Below are 14,505 nucleotides of genomic sequence, written 5' to 3'. Positions count from 1 at the left end.
TTCACGAATAGTTGGCGCAATTAATCAGGATATGGTAAAATACTTGATAATCTTATTATTGAAAAATTGTGTGTAAATAATTAAAAACCGAAAAATAGCACGACAACGGCTGACCCATTTTGTTCACATTTAGTTCAAATGTTTTTCTCTGAACAGATGGTGAGTAAAATGCAGCAAAAATCATGTCATTTTTAGTATTATATCAAGTATTTTACCATTTTACAATCTCCATATTTTGATTAATTCAAATAGCTACTTTGCACAAATTTCATAAAAATTTAATACGAGCAAGATCAATGAAATTTAAATTTCTTATAAGAACATACCTATAATTTCAAAAAGTATGTATGTAAAACTTTATTCCCGATTTGTATGTGGAAAATGCAAAAGCACGTATAGTATACCTATAAAGTCATTATGCTTCACAAACTTTGAATATAACTTACAATGTTCTATAAGTCAATTTAATTAAAGTGCTATTAATCAACTTTTCTTTCAAAAGAGTTAAAGTTTTACTAAATAGTTTATTTCAATTAAATTCTACCATCCGACTTTGTAATGTGTATATTCAGACAGCTGTGAAATGTTATTAAAACATATTTTACAGGAGGCAAAAATGTGCTATTGTAATTTTTGAATAATAGAAATATGAAATTTATATAAATATACATCAAATACAATATACATATATAAAATTAATTACAAATTATAATTTCAATGAGATTTTTAAATATAAGAGGTGTTGTGATTTAACTAATATTTAAATATCAACTAAGAGCAATTATGTGAGAGTAATATATTTTATATATTAATAATCTAAAAAAACGTCCTATCGAGTTTTAGTCCTTTTTTGAACTTAATCAATGGCCTTAAAATTGTTGAAATTTGGTTAAGTTGGATTTTCTGGCGCGTACAAACATTTTTTTTAAAGAACTGTAAGGAACTTAAAAATAATTATTGCGTAAAATATTTCAATTATCGCTGGAACAAAGTGATCATCCAGAATCACATCGTTATGTCGCCTGGTGGAATTATATGTCCTATATTTAGCCAACAATGATACAATGGTTCGAAATTGTTTAGGATTTCCCGTAACATGCCAACTGATTCAAAATGTTGAACGTTAAGTGATAATGCAGCCATTGTTTTGTTACATAACCGAAACAAAAGTTATACAGGTGAATAATAATCCTTTGTGCCATAGTTATATCACTGAACCCACCTACCTGGACTGCTCTAAAAACATTTGTAAAACGGAGCTTAAATCGCAATAAAAGAAACATACTGAAAAGAACCGTTCGTATTCAGATGTAAAGAGAATATGACGTTAACTCGTCAGTTTTGTATAATTTTTACTGGGATATATATTTTATTTTTCAAACGTGGGTTTCGGTTTTGAAAACAGACATGTTCACTCACCATCATCTAACTCGTGTTCGTGGATGATAAAATTTACAGAAATGTACCGGTACATTGATATTTTTGATTTTTAATAATATGGTTATGAAATTTTGTACTTTGTTAGAGTAGAGTAGAGTAGAGATAAATTTGATGGATTCATCTCAAACTCTCATTGACATCATTTGTAGAACAAAAATTTTTTTTTTATTTGCATAGATTTATTGCCGATCAAAATAATATAATTTTTTGAAGACAATATGCTGGGTGTAAATGCATATAATTCTGTAGGTTAAGCTATAGTAATCGCAAAAATATTGAAAATGATTTTTTTTTTATATATCTTTACGTTTCAAAAGTTTCTGAATATTTTGGCATACATTAGAAAAAATTGATGTATGTGTGTGTGTGTGTGTGTGCGTGTGCGAATACAAATTTTTGTCGACGATTTCGGGAACACCGATCAATGATTATAGACTTTCAATGAAAATAAGTTAAAATAATGTCATTTGGCGATCAAAATTTTTTATTAGACATATGTACATCAAATTATCAGATATTTTAATAATGTGTACACATTTTTTGTATTTTTTTTTTGGGTTCTGCACCCCACTAGTTTACTAATGTTTTATATACTATGAAATTATATTCTATCTCAAGATTTGGAGGATTATACGATGGAAAACTACTAAGACGAGAAGACATAGACGCTCTGCCTCTTGAAACCCGTAAACCGATGTTGGCGGAAAATAGCGACATTATACATCCAGATTGATTGTAGCGTAAATTGTCTCATCCTAGTACTCTTGAAACACCATAATACCGAGCTCTCTTTATATATTTCACTATGTACAGCGTCTTAATTGTACAGATGCGGATTTAGTGAATTTTACTTACAGCAAAATATACTACAAAACGACGACATTTTTGAGCATTTTTTACATATGAAACCTCAAACGGCTATAACTCCTGAACTTATAATAGGACTTCGATGTCTTAGGATGAAATATTTTGAATCAAAAGGTCTTTAACCCAGTACAATTAATTTTATGTTACCTTTCACTGTTCCCATGATATTCACCAAAAACTGTTTAAAATTTTTAGGTTTCGAACGGTTAATCGTCTATAACTCAGGAACTTTACAAGATAGGGCCATGAAGTCTATAGATGAAATATGCGTATTTAAAATATGTATCATCAGGTGTACAAATTTTTATGATACTTCTACCCGGTCGCAAGATATTCACTAGAAACCATTTGCTACTTTTCGCATATTACAAATGCGTTTATCTCAAAAACTATTTGAACTACTATCGAAATATTTTAATACCATTTTCTTAACATCATAAGGAACCTACGTTATGAATATGATCAAAATCTGAAACAAAAATTTTCCGTATAAAATCGCGAAAATATTCCTTACCAGGGAAATAGGTGGTCATGGTATGATTTCAGTTTTTTTCGATTTATTCGGCAACCGTTCAAAACATTAAAATGCAGTTTTTTTCACGTTATTCTAGACCACATGACTATTCATCTGATGTTTAATTGAAACTTTCACGTGCCCGGAAGGTCTGTGAAAAATTGAAAAACTGACTTATTTTTCGACCACTTTTGAGCATTTTTTACATATGAAATCTTCAAGCGGTTATAACTCCCAAACGATTCATAATAGGACTCTAACCTAATACAAATATTTTTATGATACCTTTCACCGTTCCCGAAATATTTGCCAAAAACTGATACAAAAATTTAGGTTCCAAACGGTTCAACGCCTATAACTCCTAAACTTTTCAAGATAGGGCTATGAGGTCTATGAATGAAATATGCATGTTTAAAATATCTATCAGCTGGTGCAAAATGTTATGATAGCTCTAACCGTTCGCGTGATATTCACTAAAAATCATGTAAATGTATCTATCTAGATATATCTATCTAAATGTGTCTAGATTTATTTTTCATACTTCTATATTATTCTTATTAATGAATTGTGTATTGTGGGAAACCTATACAATCAATTCTTATCCTTACGAATAATCTATTACCACCAGATTGAACCCGGGCCCTCCAATTAATAATGTTGTTGTTAACGAGTAACGACTTGTTTAAAAACATAGAATGTGATATTTAGGCAAACGTAAGGCTATGCACATACACGAAAAAAAATTTATGACGTAAGGGTTATCGTATAAGAAATGCAAATGTTGTATAAATTTAATTTATAAATATTCTTTTTTCTCTAAAATATCGAATATATTTGTCATTGCATTCAAGTCATCCGAAGCAAATGGGTTAGAGTCGTGTCATTCTTCAATTTGCTCCACCCTGATTTTAAAGAAAAGCAATTCTGCGGGGCGTGCGCTAATTTTTAAAATTATTTACATTTTTTTTACATTTTTACTGTACTTTTGTAACATTGATAAATAAATTATAAAAAATAATAGTAAAAAATGTTTTTGCCTTTTTTACGATGATTTAAGAATGATTTAATTTCATACCTCTACGAATACCTCCTTAAATCATTTATTTTTAAAGAAAGTTTTTCTATCATTCAATCAACGTTTGATCTCAAACTTTGCAATTTTTACGTAAAACGAACATCTCATCTTGTTTATATCCAGTTGTGCTATATCTAGTTCCTCTGTTCTATAACGTCTGCTATTTTCTCCAATGGTCGGGTGCTGCGGTACCTTTAATTGAATTAAGCACGAGCAGAAATGCAATTGGGCGTGAGCAAGCGTTTATATATTTAAATGTAACTTGACGTTTAATATACTGCGAACAAGGAAACCCAAGAAACGAAACGTATCTACGTCTCATGCCGGCGTAAATTGCATAAAACTAGCGAATTATAGCTCGTTTGAGATCCGTTTGCCAGTTGATTATAGTGAGGTTGATGTAATTAACTGTAATGTGTATATTATAATACGTGTTAGATTTCAGCTGAAATTAGTTCAGCATGATAAGATACAATTAATATATGATATATCCTACATAAACCGAATTTTTGTCTTACATCCAAAAATATTAGGGAAACAGAAATCGGTATCAATAAGCATATATATAAAAAAAATAAAGTCAGCAGCCTATAATGCACTTCTCTATATGAAAATCTTATTTCAGTTAAGCCTACTTCGTTGCCTTAACAAAATTCTAGAAGTTAGATTCATGCTTTATCTCACTAAAAAAGCCACAATGCTTTGGCAAAATATTGCAATATTTGGAATGTGTCCTGAAAGTGACACGAGCTCATAGAATGGTTAAGTAGCTTTGTTTTCTAATTTATTTATTTATTGAAAAATCAGCAAAAATATCAAGGTTGATATGTTTATGATATTACAGCAAAAATATTTTTTAATGATCTCATATTATGCAAACATTTTCATACTAATATATTTTTCATAATAACCAAATGAATAGATTGATCAAAAATAATGATCAAAATTATTCTTATATACATATATGTATATATATATATATATATATATATATATATATATATGAGTGTTTTTATAATATAAATGAATTTCTTTCTCAGTTATTGCACATGGACATGACAACGTCCACATCACTCCAAATGCTACTGAAATCGTGAGATTCGTCAATGACAAACATATGGTCACTTGTCATGGCCATAAAGGAACAAAGGTATTCCATAAATTTAAATAACTGATATATATATATATATATATATATATATATATATATATATATATATATATATATATATATATATATAGGTATAGAGGTGCTGGGGGCTTGTTGTAACTTTTATCATGGCATATCATAGTATCAACGACAATAATACTTCTGATAGATTATTTGCCTATTTTTAAGAAAATTGAAATTTTTATGTAATTTTTTTCATAAATCAACCCAAATTAAAATGGTTATCATCATACAAATGGAAAATTCCGTAAAACAATTTACATGTGCTCACATCTTACAAACAATCCATTCCTATCAATCTTCTTTACTTGAATCTGTACATAAAATCCTATTTTTCTTATACTGTATTTTTCAACTTATCTTCTTCATAAGAATCCTATTATTCTTTATAGTTTTTTTTGACTTATTTTCATTCTTCTCCTTTTTCATCCTCTATTTAATTTCATCTCAATTCTTATTCAATTTCTATCCACATTCTAATAATTTTTTACATACATATTAAAATTGAAATTCTTATACATTCTGATATTTTACATATTCATTGTTACACTTCATATTTCTATTATTATCAACTACTCAATAATATTCATTTTTTATGTAATTGCCAACAATGGAACCAACAACATCATGAGCTAATCCGGCCATAATTCTTGTATATTACAACTAAGTATTTTTTTAACTAACCCTAGGAGCGATTTTTTACTCAAGACACATAATTAACATCATGAGACAAAGAAATTTGATTAATATCGTTTTAGATCGTATTGAAACCGCGTATTACAACTTGCCCCTAGCTCCCCTACATATTGCAATACTATATTAAATTACGTGAATAGTATTTATACATATCAAAACATTAACCATAGATTAAATAATGCTTTTGGTTACACATATAAAACTATAACATACATTTTTATTACATTTATAACTTTCCACAATTGAGACATCAATTATTTTTCATATTTATATAAAATTTTATAATAGGTGCGATGGCTAAATCCACGCGGTGACCCTGTTACCGAGTCCCGGGGTCGAATTCACGTCGAGCCGCGGCCAGCCATAGCACCAGGTGCAAAAGCACTTGTCTTTCTTCACATTGCTGGTGTCGACCGCGGATTGTGGGTGTGCGCCGGGGACGGCGGCGGCGGGGGATCACCTGCCGAACAGCGGAAGACTTTTAGATTAATAGTAAACGGTAAATTAATGGAAAATTATTATTAACACTTGCCTATTATTTGCTGAATACTCTTGTACAGTAGAAACTCTATTAACTGGAATAATTGTTGTAGCTAGACTTAGTCGTAGCTTAGTTGTAGTATGTATGTGCGCCGATGTTTTTTTTTTCTCGACATTTTTTCAAAAACGGGTGGACCAATTTTAAAAATTGAAGAGCCATCGATGCGCTCGATAACGACTATCGTTCGTCATTTGGATATATTGGAAACATTTATACTAAAATGCTAAATTCTTTGAAGATTTTGGAACCCTAAACTTTTTATCCTAATTTTCTACAACTCAACTATCTTAATTTGGTTTTTGTAATTAATAAAATATTTGCAGATGTTCAAAAATATTTAGTCCTTAAATTTGTAGAAATTTTTAAAAATCTTTTATTAACTTCCCCTAGGGCAAGTTATAGTAATCGCAAAAAAAATCGAAAATGAATTTTTTTATATATCTTTACGTTTCAGAGGTTTTTGAACATTTTGGCATACCTTAGAAAAAATGGATGTATGTGTGTGTGTATGTGCGTGTATGTGTGTGTGTGCGGATACAAATTTTCGTCGACGATTTCGGGAACACCCGATGAAGCGATTTGAATAATTCAGAAAAAATTCGATTCTTTTTGATAAGGAGACGTGCTGATTAATTTTTGGTGAAGGTAGGTTTAGCCGTTCCGAAGATATGGGGCAAAAAGTGCCAAAAACGGTAACTCACTTTTTAAGAGAACGGAGCGTCCGATTTGAATAATTGAAAGAACATTTACTTGTATTGACAAGACGAAGAACTGATCAAATTTTCATGAAGGCATGTCTAGCGGTTTCGGAGATCTAACAAAAAAAGTAAAAAAAAGCCATCTGGCGGTCAAAAATGAACATTAGACAAATGCACATCATATTATCAGATAATTTATAGAAGTTTTAACAATAAGTATAAATTTTGTTTACATTCCTATGGGTTCCATACCAATGTTTACGCGTTAGACGGCGATGCGGCGCTTACATGCTTTGATATTTCGTCTTTATGCAGTTAAAGCAATACGATTGCTTTGAAAAAAAGTTCAGAATTTCCAAAATATTTCAAAATAAATGATTTAAGATAGAATGATTTAATATGGTTCGAAATTTTATTAAAAGTTTCGAATCATTGATCAACTTTTCTTGATTATTATTGATTATTTTTAATTACTCGAATTTTGAATTGCGGTACAGAAAGTTCCAGCAATTTGCCTTAAGGCACGATGCGTTAATTGCCTTAAGACAGAATTGCACTTACAGCTAGTTTTTATTCTAATTTTTGATTCAGTTATTCTAATTTGCATTTTGCCTAGCAAAATGATTTGATTCAAAGGCAAATTATATATACCTACCATCCAAAATTATTTATTGTCAATATTTAAAAATATCATTATTGTATAAATTACTGTAAGATCAATAGAAAATAGTAACAATATATAATTTATATATACATTTTTGAAACGATTACATTACAATATTTGTAGATATTTAAACATGGTAATTTCTTTGAAGATTTTGAAAATTTTTGTGCCTCCAATTTTTTATCTTGATTTTTCCAACTCAATTTTTCTTATTTGATTTCGGTCCTTCGATTTACGAAAGTTAACGGGCGAAGTTTATTCGTAAAATTACCACATATTCAATCATGTGTTAGTTAAAAAAAAACAATTATAATCCGTAATTTGTAAATTCGACTATTCTTGTATATTGACACTTCGTGTACCACTTTGAAAAAATCCTGATTTAATACATCAAATTGTAAAATGATCTTAAATGTAGAATGTATCCTAACTGCATTCGCATTACATTTAAATTATACGATTCTCAGCACTATACTGCAATATAAGTATTTCGTATGTTAACTTTACATTAAAGTTGTGCATGCTGCCATCATTTAAAGCTTTCATATAAATTAGGCAAACATGCATGTTTCGTATAGTATGAATGCGTCTAGTTTCAGATTCTTGCATACTCTTATCTTGTGTAATCAAGTATTCTTAGTTTAGCATTGCACGAACTCATTATCTCCTTTGCAACGTAATCTTTTGAATGCGCATATAGTAACTCATTTAACAGAGCGAGTTTCTTGTTGCATCATTTTGAATTAGTCATTATATTATAATTCGTACTAATGCAAACTCTGGAGGGTCTAAAATAATTATAATATTTACCTCCTCCCCCTCATTTATAAATATATAATATATAACAGAACTAGTTGGTATTGGTATTTAGCCTTGAGGCAAGTTACATGAACTTCCCGAAATGTGTAAATAATCGACTTAATCAATAAAAAATAAATTAATTTGAGTGATTAGAAGTACTCCGAATGAATTTATTACACATAACTAAAAACGAACGAACACGTTGACTCGGAGTATTTTCTAAAAGCAAATTTTCAAAAATCAATCGTTTTTATAATTGAACCAGTTTTCGTAGGTAAACGCCTATAGCTAGGAAAATATTCAACATAGGATCCTTGATCCTATGATATTGTTGAAACCTTATAACATAAAGAAAATGCTATTAAAAAAATTCGATCGCACTTCAAATAGTTTTCGAGATAAACGCATTTTTAATATGCGAAAAGGAGCGAATGGTTTTTAGCGAATATCTCGGGAACGGTTGAAGCTATCATTAAAATTTTTGCATCTGCCGATACATATTTTAAATGTGCATATTTCATTAATATACATCATGATGCCCAAGAAATCTGTTTACATACACACACACACACATACTTTCTCCAAACTTGGTCTTATTCGATTCAGAATGGCTTGAAACGTCGAGAAAACATAAAATTAGAGAATCGGATTTTTTTATGAAAACATAAACTTCTCCTTCGGGACGTTAATAGTCGGGTAACACTTTAATCAAAGATGTGTGGTTTTTTTATAATTATGAAATTTTTAGACACATATTTCTATTACTTTGAAATATAATCTCCAAGTTATCTGTTGAATCACAAAGCTATGATTTTGTTTATTTATTAGTTTGAAGTTGCATGCAAAAATTTTCAGCGAAATGCTTCAGTTGAAAATGTCTATTTTGTATTTTGATGTACTAACATGGTTTTAAATTGTTTAAAATTTTCAAAAAAAATTGTTTCTGTATTACTGAAAGTGTTCTTATGATATAGTATATTATAGCCTGGGCAATTGCTTGAATATGGTATGTCTAAGGCGTTAGATATTGAGTACAATTGTGAGATATTTTACCATATATACTTACATATATATTTTTTATGGCAGAGCCGATTTCATTCATGGATACACCAAATGAGCAATATGCTCCTGAAAACAAAGACGCAACGGTCCGTTGTGAGGTACGTGGTGATCCTGAGCCAAAAGTTTCCTGGCAACTTAATGGTCAACAAATTGCACGTAAATATCCAATTTAAATCAATGTTAATAATACAACCCTTAATTATGTGTTAATTACATATTTATATGATCGATTTTAGTGCCTAGTGAACGATATAGCAAGTTAGCAGATGGGCTTTTGATAAAGAAAGTAACAATTAAAGATAGAGGTTTTTATACTTGTAAAGCATATCAAGTTTCGACTGCAGTCAGTAACGTACAAGAACGAACAATTAAACTAAATATCCAACGTGAGTTTATTTCTGGTTTTACACTTTATAACTATATAATTTAATGACTATTGTGCAATCAAACAGATAAACCGATGAGTCCAGCAAATCCGAGACCTCAGCTGGTTTACGGATTTGTATCAGGAGTTGTTAACGTAACATGCGAAGCCCTAGGAGAACCACCAGCTAATTTCACCTGGATGAGAAATAAAAAGCCTCTAAAAGAAGCAATAGTATTCAATTCAGAACATTCAACTACGTTGCAGGTAAAGTGAATTAATAATTTAAGAGTGGTGCTTTGGTTTTTTATCCAATTCAATAAAAGACTTCATTTTTATAGTTACCTATTACGGACTCTAATGACTTTGGAAATTATACGTGCAGAGCAGCAAATTTTCTCGGCTATCTTGATAGAACAGTAACAATTAAGGAAGGTGCCAAACCTGATCCGCCCGCTAAAGTAAGCAACTTCTATCTTTAGCAGTACTTTTACTTTTTTCCAGTTCAATTATTATTTGGTTAATATTACTGTTATATATACATATATTTTAATTCTATAATTATAATCAATGCTCTACTATTCATTAGGTTTTACTGCGGACCGCCGGTGCTGATTCTCTGGAATTTGAAATTACTGGTCCTAAAAATCCACAGCCGATTAAAGAAGGCAAAAATGAAGTAGATATGCGGATATTAGGTTTTAGATTTCAATATGCGCCTCTTGCGGATTGGGGCGAACAAAAGGATGATGTTTGGGCACATTCTGGAGAAATTGACATTGATATAGAGCAAGGTTGGTATAAATGATTACAATACTCATGATTAAGCATACTGTTGTTAATTTCCTAAATGAGTTTGGTTTTGCCAAAAAAATTCGATTTAGTAATTTTATGTTTTTCGATGTTTCAAATGATTCGGATCTGAAATAAATGACGTAAGGAAGTATTCTAGTGTAGAAATACAAAAAATAGTTTTCATATTTCCCAATTTTAACTATTTGATAATACGTGTACGAAAGGATTTTTAAAAATTTAAATTATTTCAGCAGATACAGCTGTTTGACCATAATAATCCTCTTTTGTTTCCTTACCTTTGCAAAACTTTAAACGCGTTTTTCTCAAAATCGTTTTTTTTTCTATGCAATGCCTACGATTTCTCGAGTTCCATTGGACGAATTTGCTTGAAATTTTCATTGAATCTTCATTATAGATTTTACTCTGATATATACTAAACGCATCTCAAATTTTAATGTTTACTATTTATAAGAATTTGAGAAACTCGAAGAAAAGGTACAAAAAACAGTATTCAAACGTTCGTCATTCTGTCAAAACAATTTTTTTAAATTGTCCGCATTATATGCCATAGCGACAACATTCTAGATTAGTATTTTTTTAATTCAGATTACTAGCGGAGTTGCAATTTGATATCTTATCAGCCTGCAATGGTTCCCAGAAAGGTTTTGCATATATTAATTTAGATTTTTATACCAGTTTATTTATATTAATTTAAATCAGTGTGACTTGGAGAAATAACTTTCTCTACTCTATCTTAAAAAGAAGAGTTTTAAACGCAAGAAGCCACAAATTAAAGAACAAAAAATTTAGAATTATTATATCAGGCTTTAAAAACAATTAAGCATAATTTGGTCGCAAGTATGAGAGTATTTTCTATTTCAGGAAATATTGCGAGTATACAAAGGACACGTCTAAGTAGCAATTCGATAATCGTTCTATGTTTTTTTTTAATCATATTTTATTAAACAAAAAAACAATTAGAATGTTTAGAATTAATTAATTAAAATTGCTCGGAACAGACGATACCCGAGTTTAGCTTAATTGTTTTTAAAACTAAAATTGATATTTACAAGTATGTATCTGCGTGTATCTATTTTTTTTTTAATTTAATGATTTTTTTTATTTAAAAATGTATTGTTTTAATTTATTCGAAAACTTTCCTTTGACTATCATAAAGATATTTTTATTCCTTTATGTGAAAATGATGCATGAAAGACGAATAATTATCTTCAAAGTTACTTAATCAAGATAAACTATTATTTTTTAGTTTTACTAATTGAAATTAAAATAATTTTGTTTACTATTTATAAAGTTGAACAATAAATAAATTCAGTCGAATATTGCTCTAAATTACACTAAATTTGCGGATAAATTACAGAATATTCGAGCAAAAATTTGTTTTCTATATAAAATTCAAAAACCGGTTGAAACCGTTTTTTTAGTAAAATTAAGATTCGAAAACCGGTTTTCTGAAATGTCGGTTTTTATATAAACACCTAGTCATGACCCTATTCGGAAGACACAAAACTGTGCGCACTGTTCAATGAGCGTGCCACAGTCAACTGGTTAATCAAAATACCATCTGCACTTAATTCTTTATTGTTTTTGATTATATTGATGTTTCAACAGGGGCAAGTGACGGATATGTTCTATCATCATTGAGTACGTCGACGCCTTACATGGTGCGCGTTGCTTCCCGCAATGCTGCCGGACTCAGCGATTACACGATACCCGTCCGATATTCGACAACTGTCCTGCACGCTCTTGGCGCAACATCGGCCGCCGATATGAAGATCACTATTTTAGCTACAACGAAATTAGCTTTATTTGTATTTTTGTCATTGTTGATTACAAAAAACTTCCTTGTGTTAGTTTAAATAAGCAGAAGCATTCCATGTATATTATAAATGAAATATATCAAGCAAAAATGATAAAAGTCTTGATATACTTCGAGTTTATGACTGAAATTCCAACGCAACTATTAAAATGAATTTTTGAACGCATGCATGGGCAAACTGTAGAATCTAATATGTAATAAAGATCCCAACACCACGGAGGTAAACTGGCAATAATTTGGCAAATATACACATATATATATAATAAAATTATAATGACTGTTACTGAGCTGAGTTAAACTCCGAAAAAAAGTGTGAGAGATTCTATTGCCATTTCACACCGCCATGCTCGAAATGTGCTTATGTTGTATTGGAAACATAATTTTCATCTCTGAATGGACAGCGCTGCTTACCGATGTCAGGTTGCTAGAGCGGGGGCTCCAACTTCTATGGCAAAAGTCTTTCGTTGACATTATGTAGACAGTGTAGCGATTTCGAACCCGCGCTCTGGAATGTCTGATACTGTGCAGTAGCGATGTCCATTTTCAGTAAAATATGAGCTTGGGCGTAATATGTAAATTATATAAGAAACAAGAATGATAAGATGAGTCATGGTGCCGGCAACTGCATAAAAGAACATATGACGTATTGGTCTATATTTTAGTAATTTGTTTTGAATTAATATACTAATGATGCGAGAAACTGAGTCTCGAAATATTTATAAAATTTAAAATACTTACTAAATAGTGCAAAAAATGTTGTTTGGCCATATATTATAATTAATTTAATATATACATATATATATATATATATATGTCGTTATATATATACAGTAGAATCCGCTTAGTATAACATCGAAGGGTCGCCGAAATCTCGTCATACTAACCGGCCGTCATTAAAAGCGTACTGAAGAAAAACTCTTTAATATGCAAATATGTTTCAGTAATTTAGAAGAAAAACCTATACAAACGTTTTAAATAAAAATAAAAATGACACAATAAAATTTAATATAAAATAAAATTGGCATAGGGTAGGGCGGGGCACAACGGTCCAATTTGACTTACGGTAATTATACTGTCTAAACCCAATGAACAACACATAACATACATCAAAGAAGCATTTATCAAACTATGTTCAGAAAAACTTACATACATACGTACATAATTCTTAATTATATAAATATTATATTTTTTACTATTTTTTAAACATTTGGTATCTGACCCATTTTACCTCACATACGGGGTAAAGTGGAACAACCAGGGGGCGAACAGATACAATTTCTTCTATTAAATTTTAAAGGCATTTTACGCTACATTATTGAACCAATGCAAAATATTAATTCTGTGGGTACATCTGTTACAAAGACAACACAGTATATTACATTGATCTGCTATTGGTCAGAAATATTCATCAGAAGAGCCGGAATAACATTTTATTCAATTAGTCTCTTGTAAAATTGCTTTTTTTAAAGCTTTACTATTTTATTGCTTACACCTTTGCCAAAGTTAAGGTTCAGCTGGTTCTTTTTATCGCAGTCATGTGCTGCTTATCTTCTGATAGCAAAGTCATAGGAATAAAGGTGATGGCTGGTTATAATTTATACATTTTTCGCCCTCTACTATCAAATAGATATCCGTGGTGGGCCATTAATAATTAGTCTACCCTACCCATAAACATACAAATGTGTTTTTTAATGTAAGTAATTAGTAATTTTTGATTGATTTCTTTACATAATTTTATTGTAAAAACAGACCCTGGTGCTATTGTGCACAAAAGACATAGCAATTGCTTTCGTAGACTTGGCCACATCATCTAAAATCATGTCGGTCATTATAATTGGACATATTTTTTTTGCAAAAATGGGTCATTAAGCGACATGTCAATGTAAGCGATGTCAATATATCCGACTAGACAGCTGTTTTTTTTAAGGAATTTTATATGGAAACCAAATTCGATTCGAACCAAGTGCGATTACGTCATAT

The 14,505-nt window shown here is 30.2% G+C and overlaps 1 protein-coding gene across 1 annotated transcript; it reads left to right on the top strand.

Annotated features, from left to right (window-relative positions):
• The first annotated feature begins 4,593 nt into the window (after positions 1-4,593).
• Positions 4,594-13,140, top strand: LOC113366133 (hemicentin-1-like). The gene is made up of 9 exons (XM_026607687.1): positions 4,594-4,636; positions 4,937-5,046; positions 6,052-6,262; positions 9,554-9,685; positions 9,766-9,915; positions 9,982-10,160; positions 10,235-10,354; positions 10,483-10,687; positions 12,318-13,140. Exons 1-9 carry the CDS (start codon positions 4,594-4,596, stop codon positions 12,563-12,565), a joined length of 1,398 nt encoding a protein of 465 aa, XP_026463472.1. The 3' UTR covers positions 12,566-13,140.
• Positions 13,141-14,505: the final 1,365 nt, after the last annotated feature.

Source organism: Ctenocephalides felis, unplaced genomic scaffold, assembly GCF_003426905.1.
Source record: "Ctenocephalides felis isolate EL2017-DRISC unplaced genomic scaffold, ASM342690v1 CF-g0.4_SCAFFOLD_01170, whole genome shotgun sequence".
In the NCBI taxonomy this organism is placed as follows: Eukaryota; Metazoa; Arthropoda; class Insecta; order Siphonaptera; family Pulicidae; genus Ctenocephalides; species Ctenocephalides felis.
This window is presented reverse-complemented; position numbering and strand designations above follow the sequence as displayed.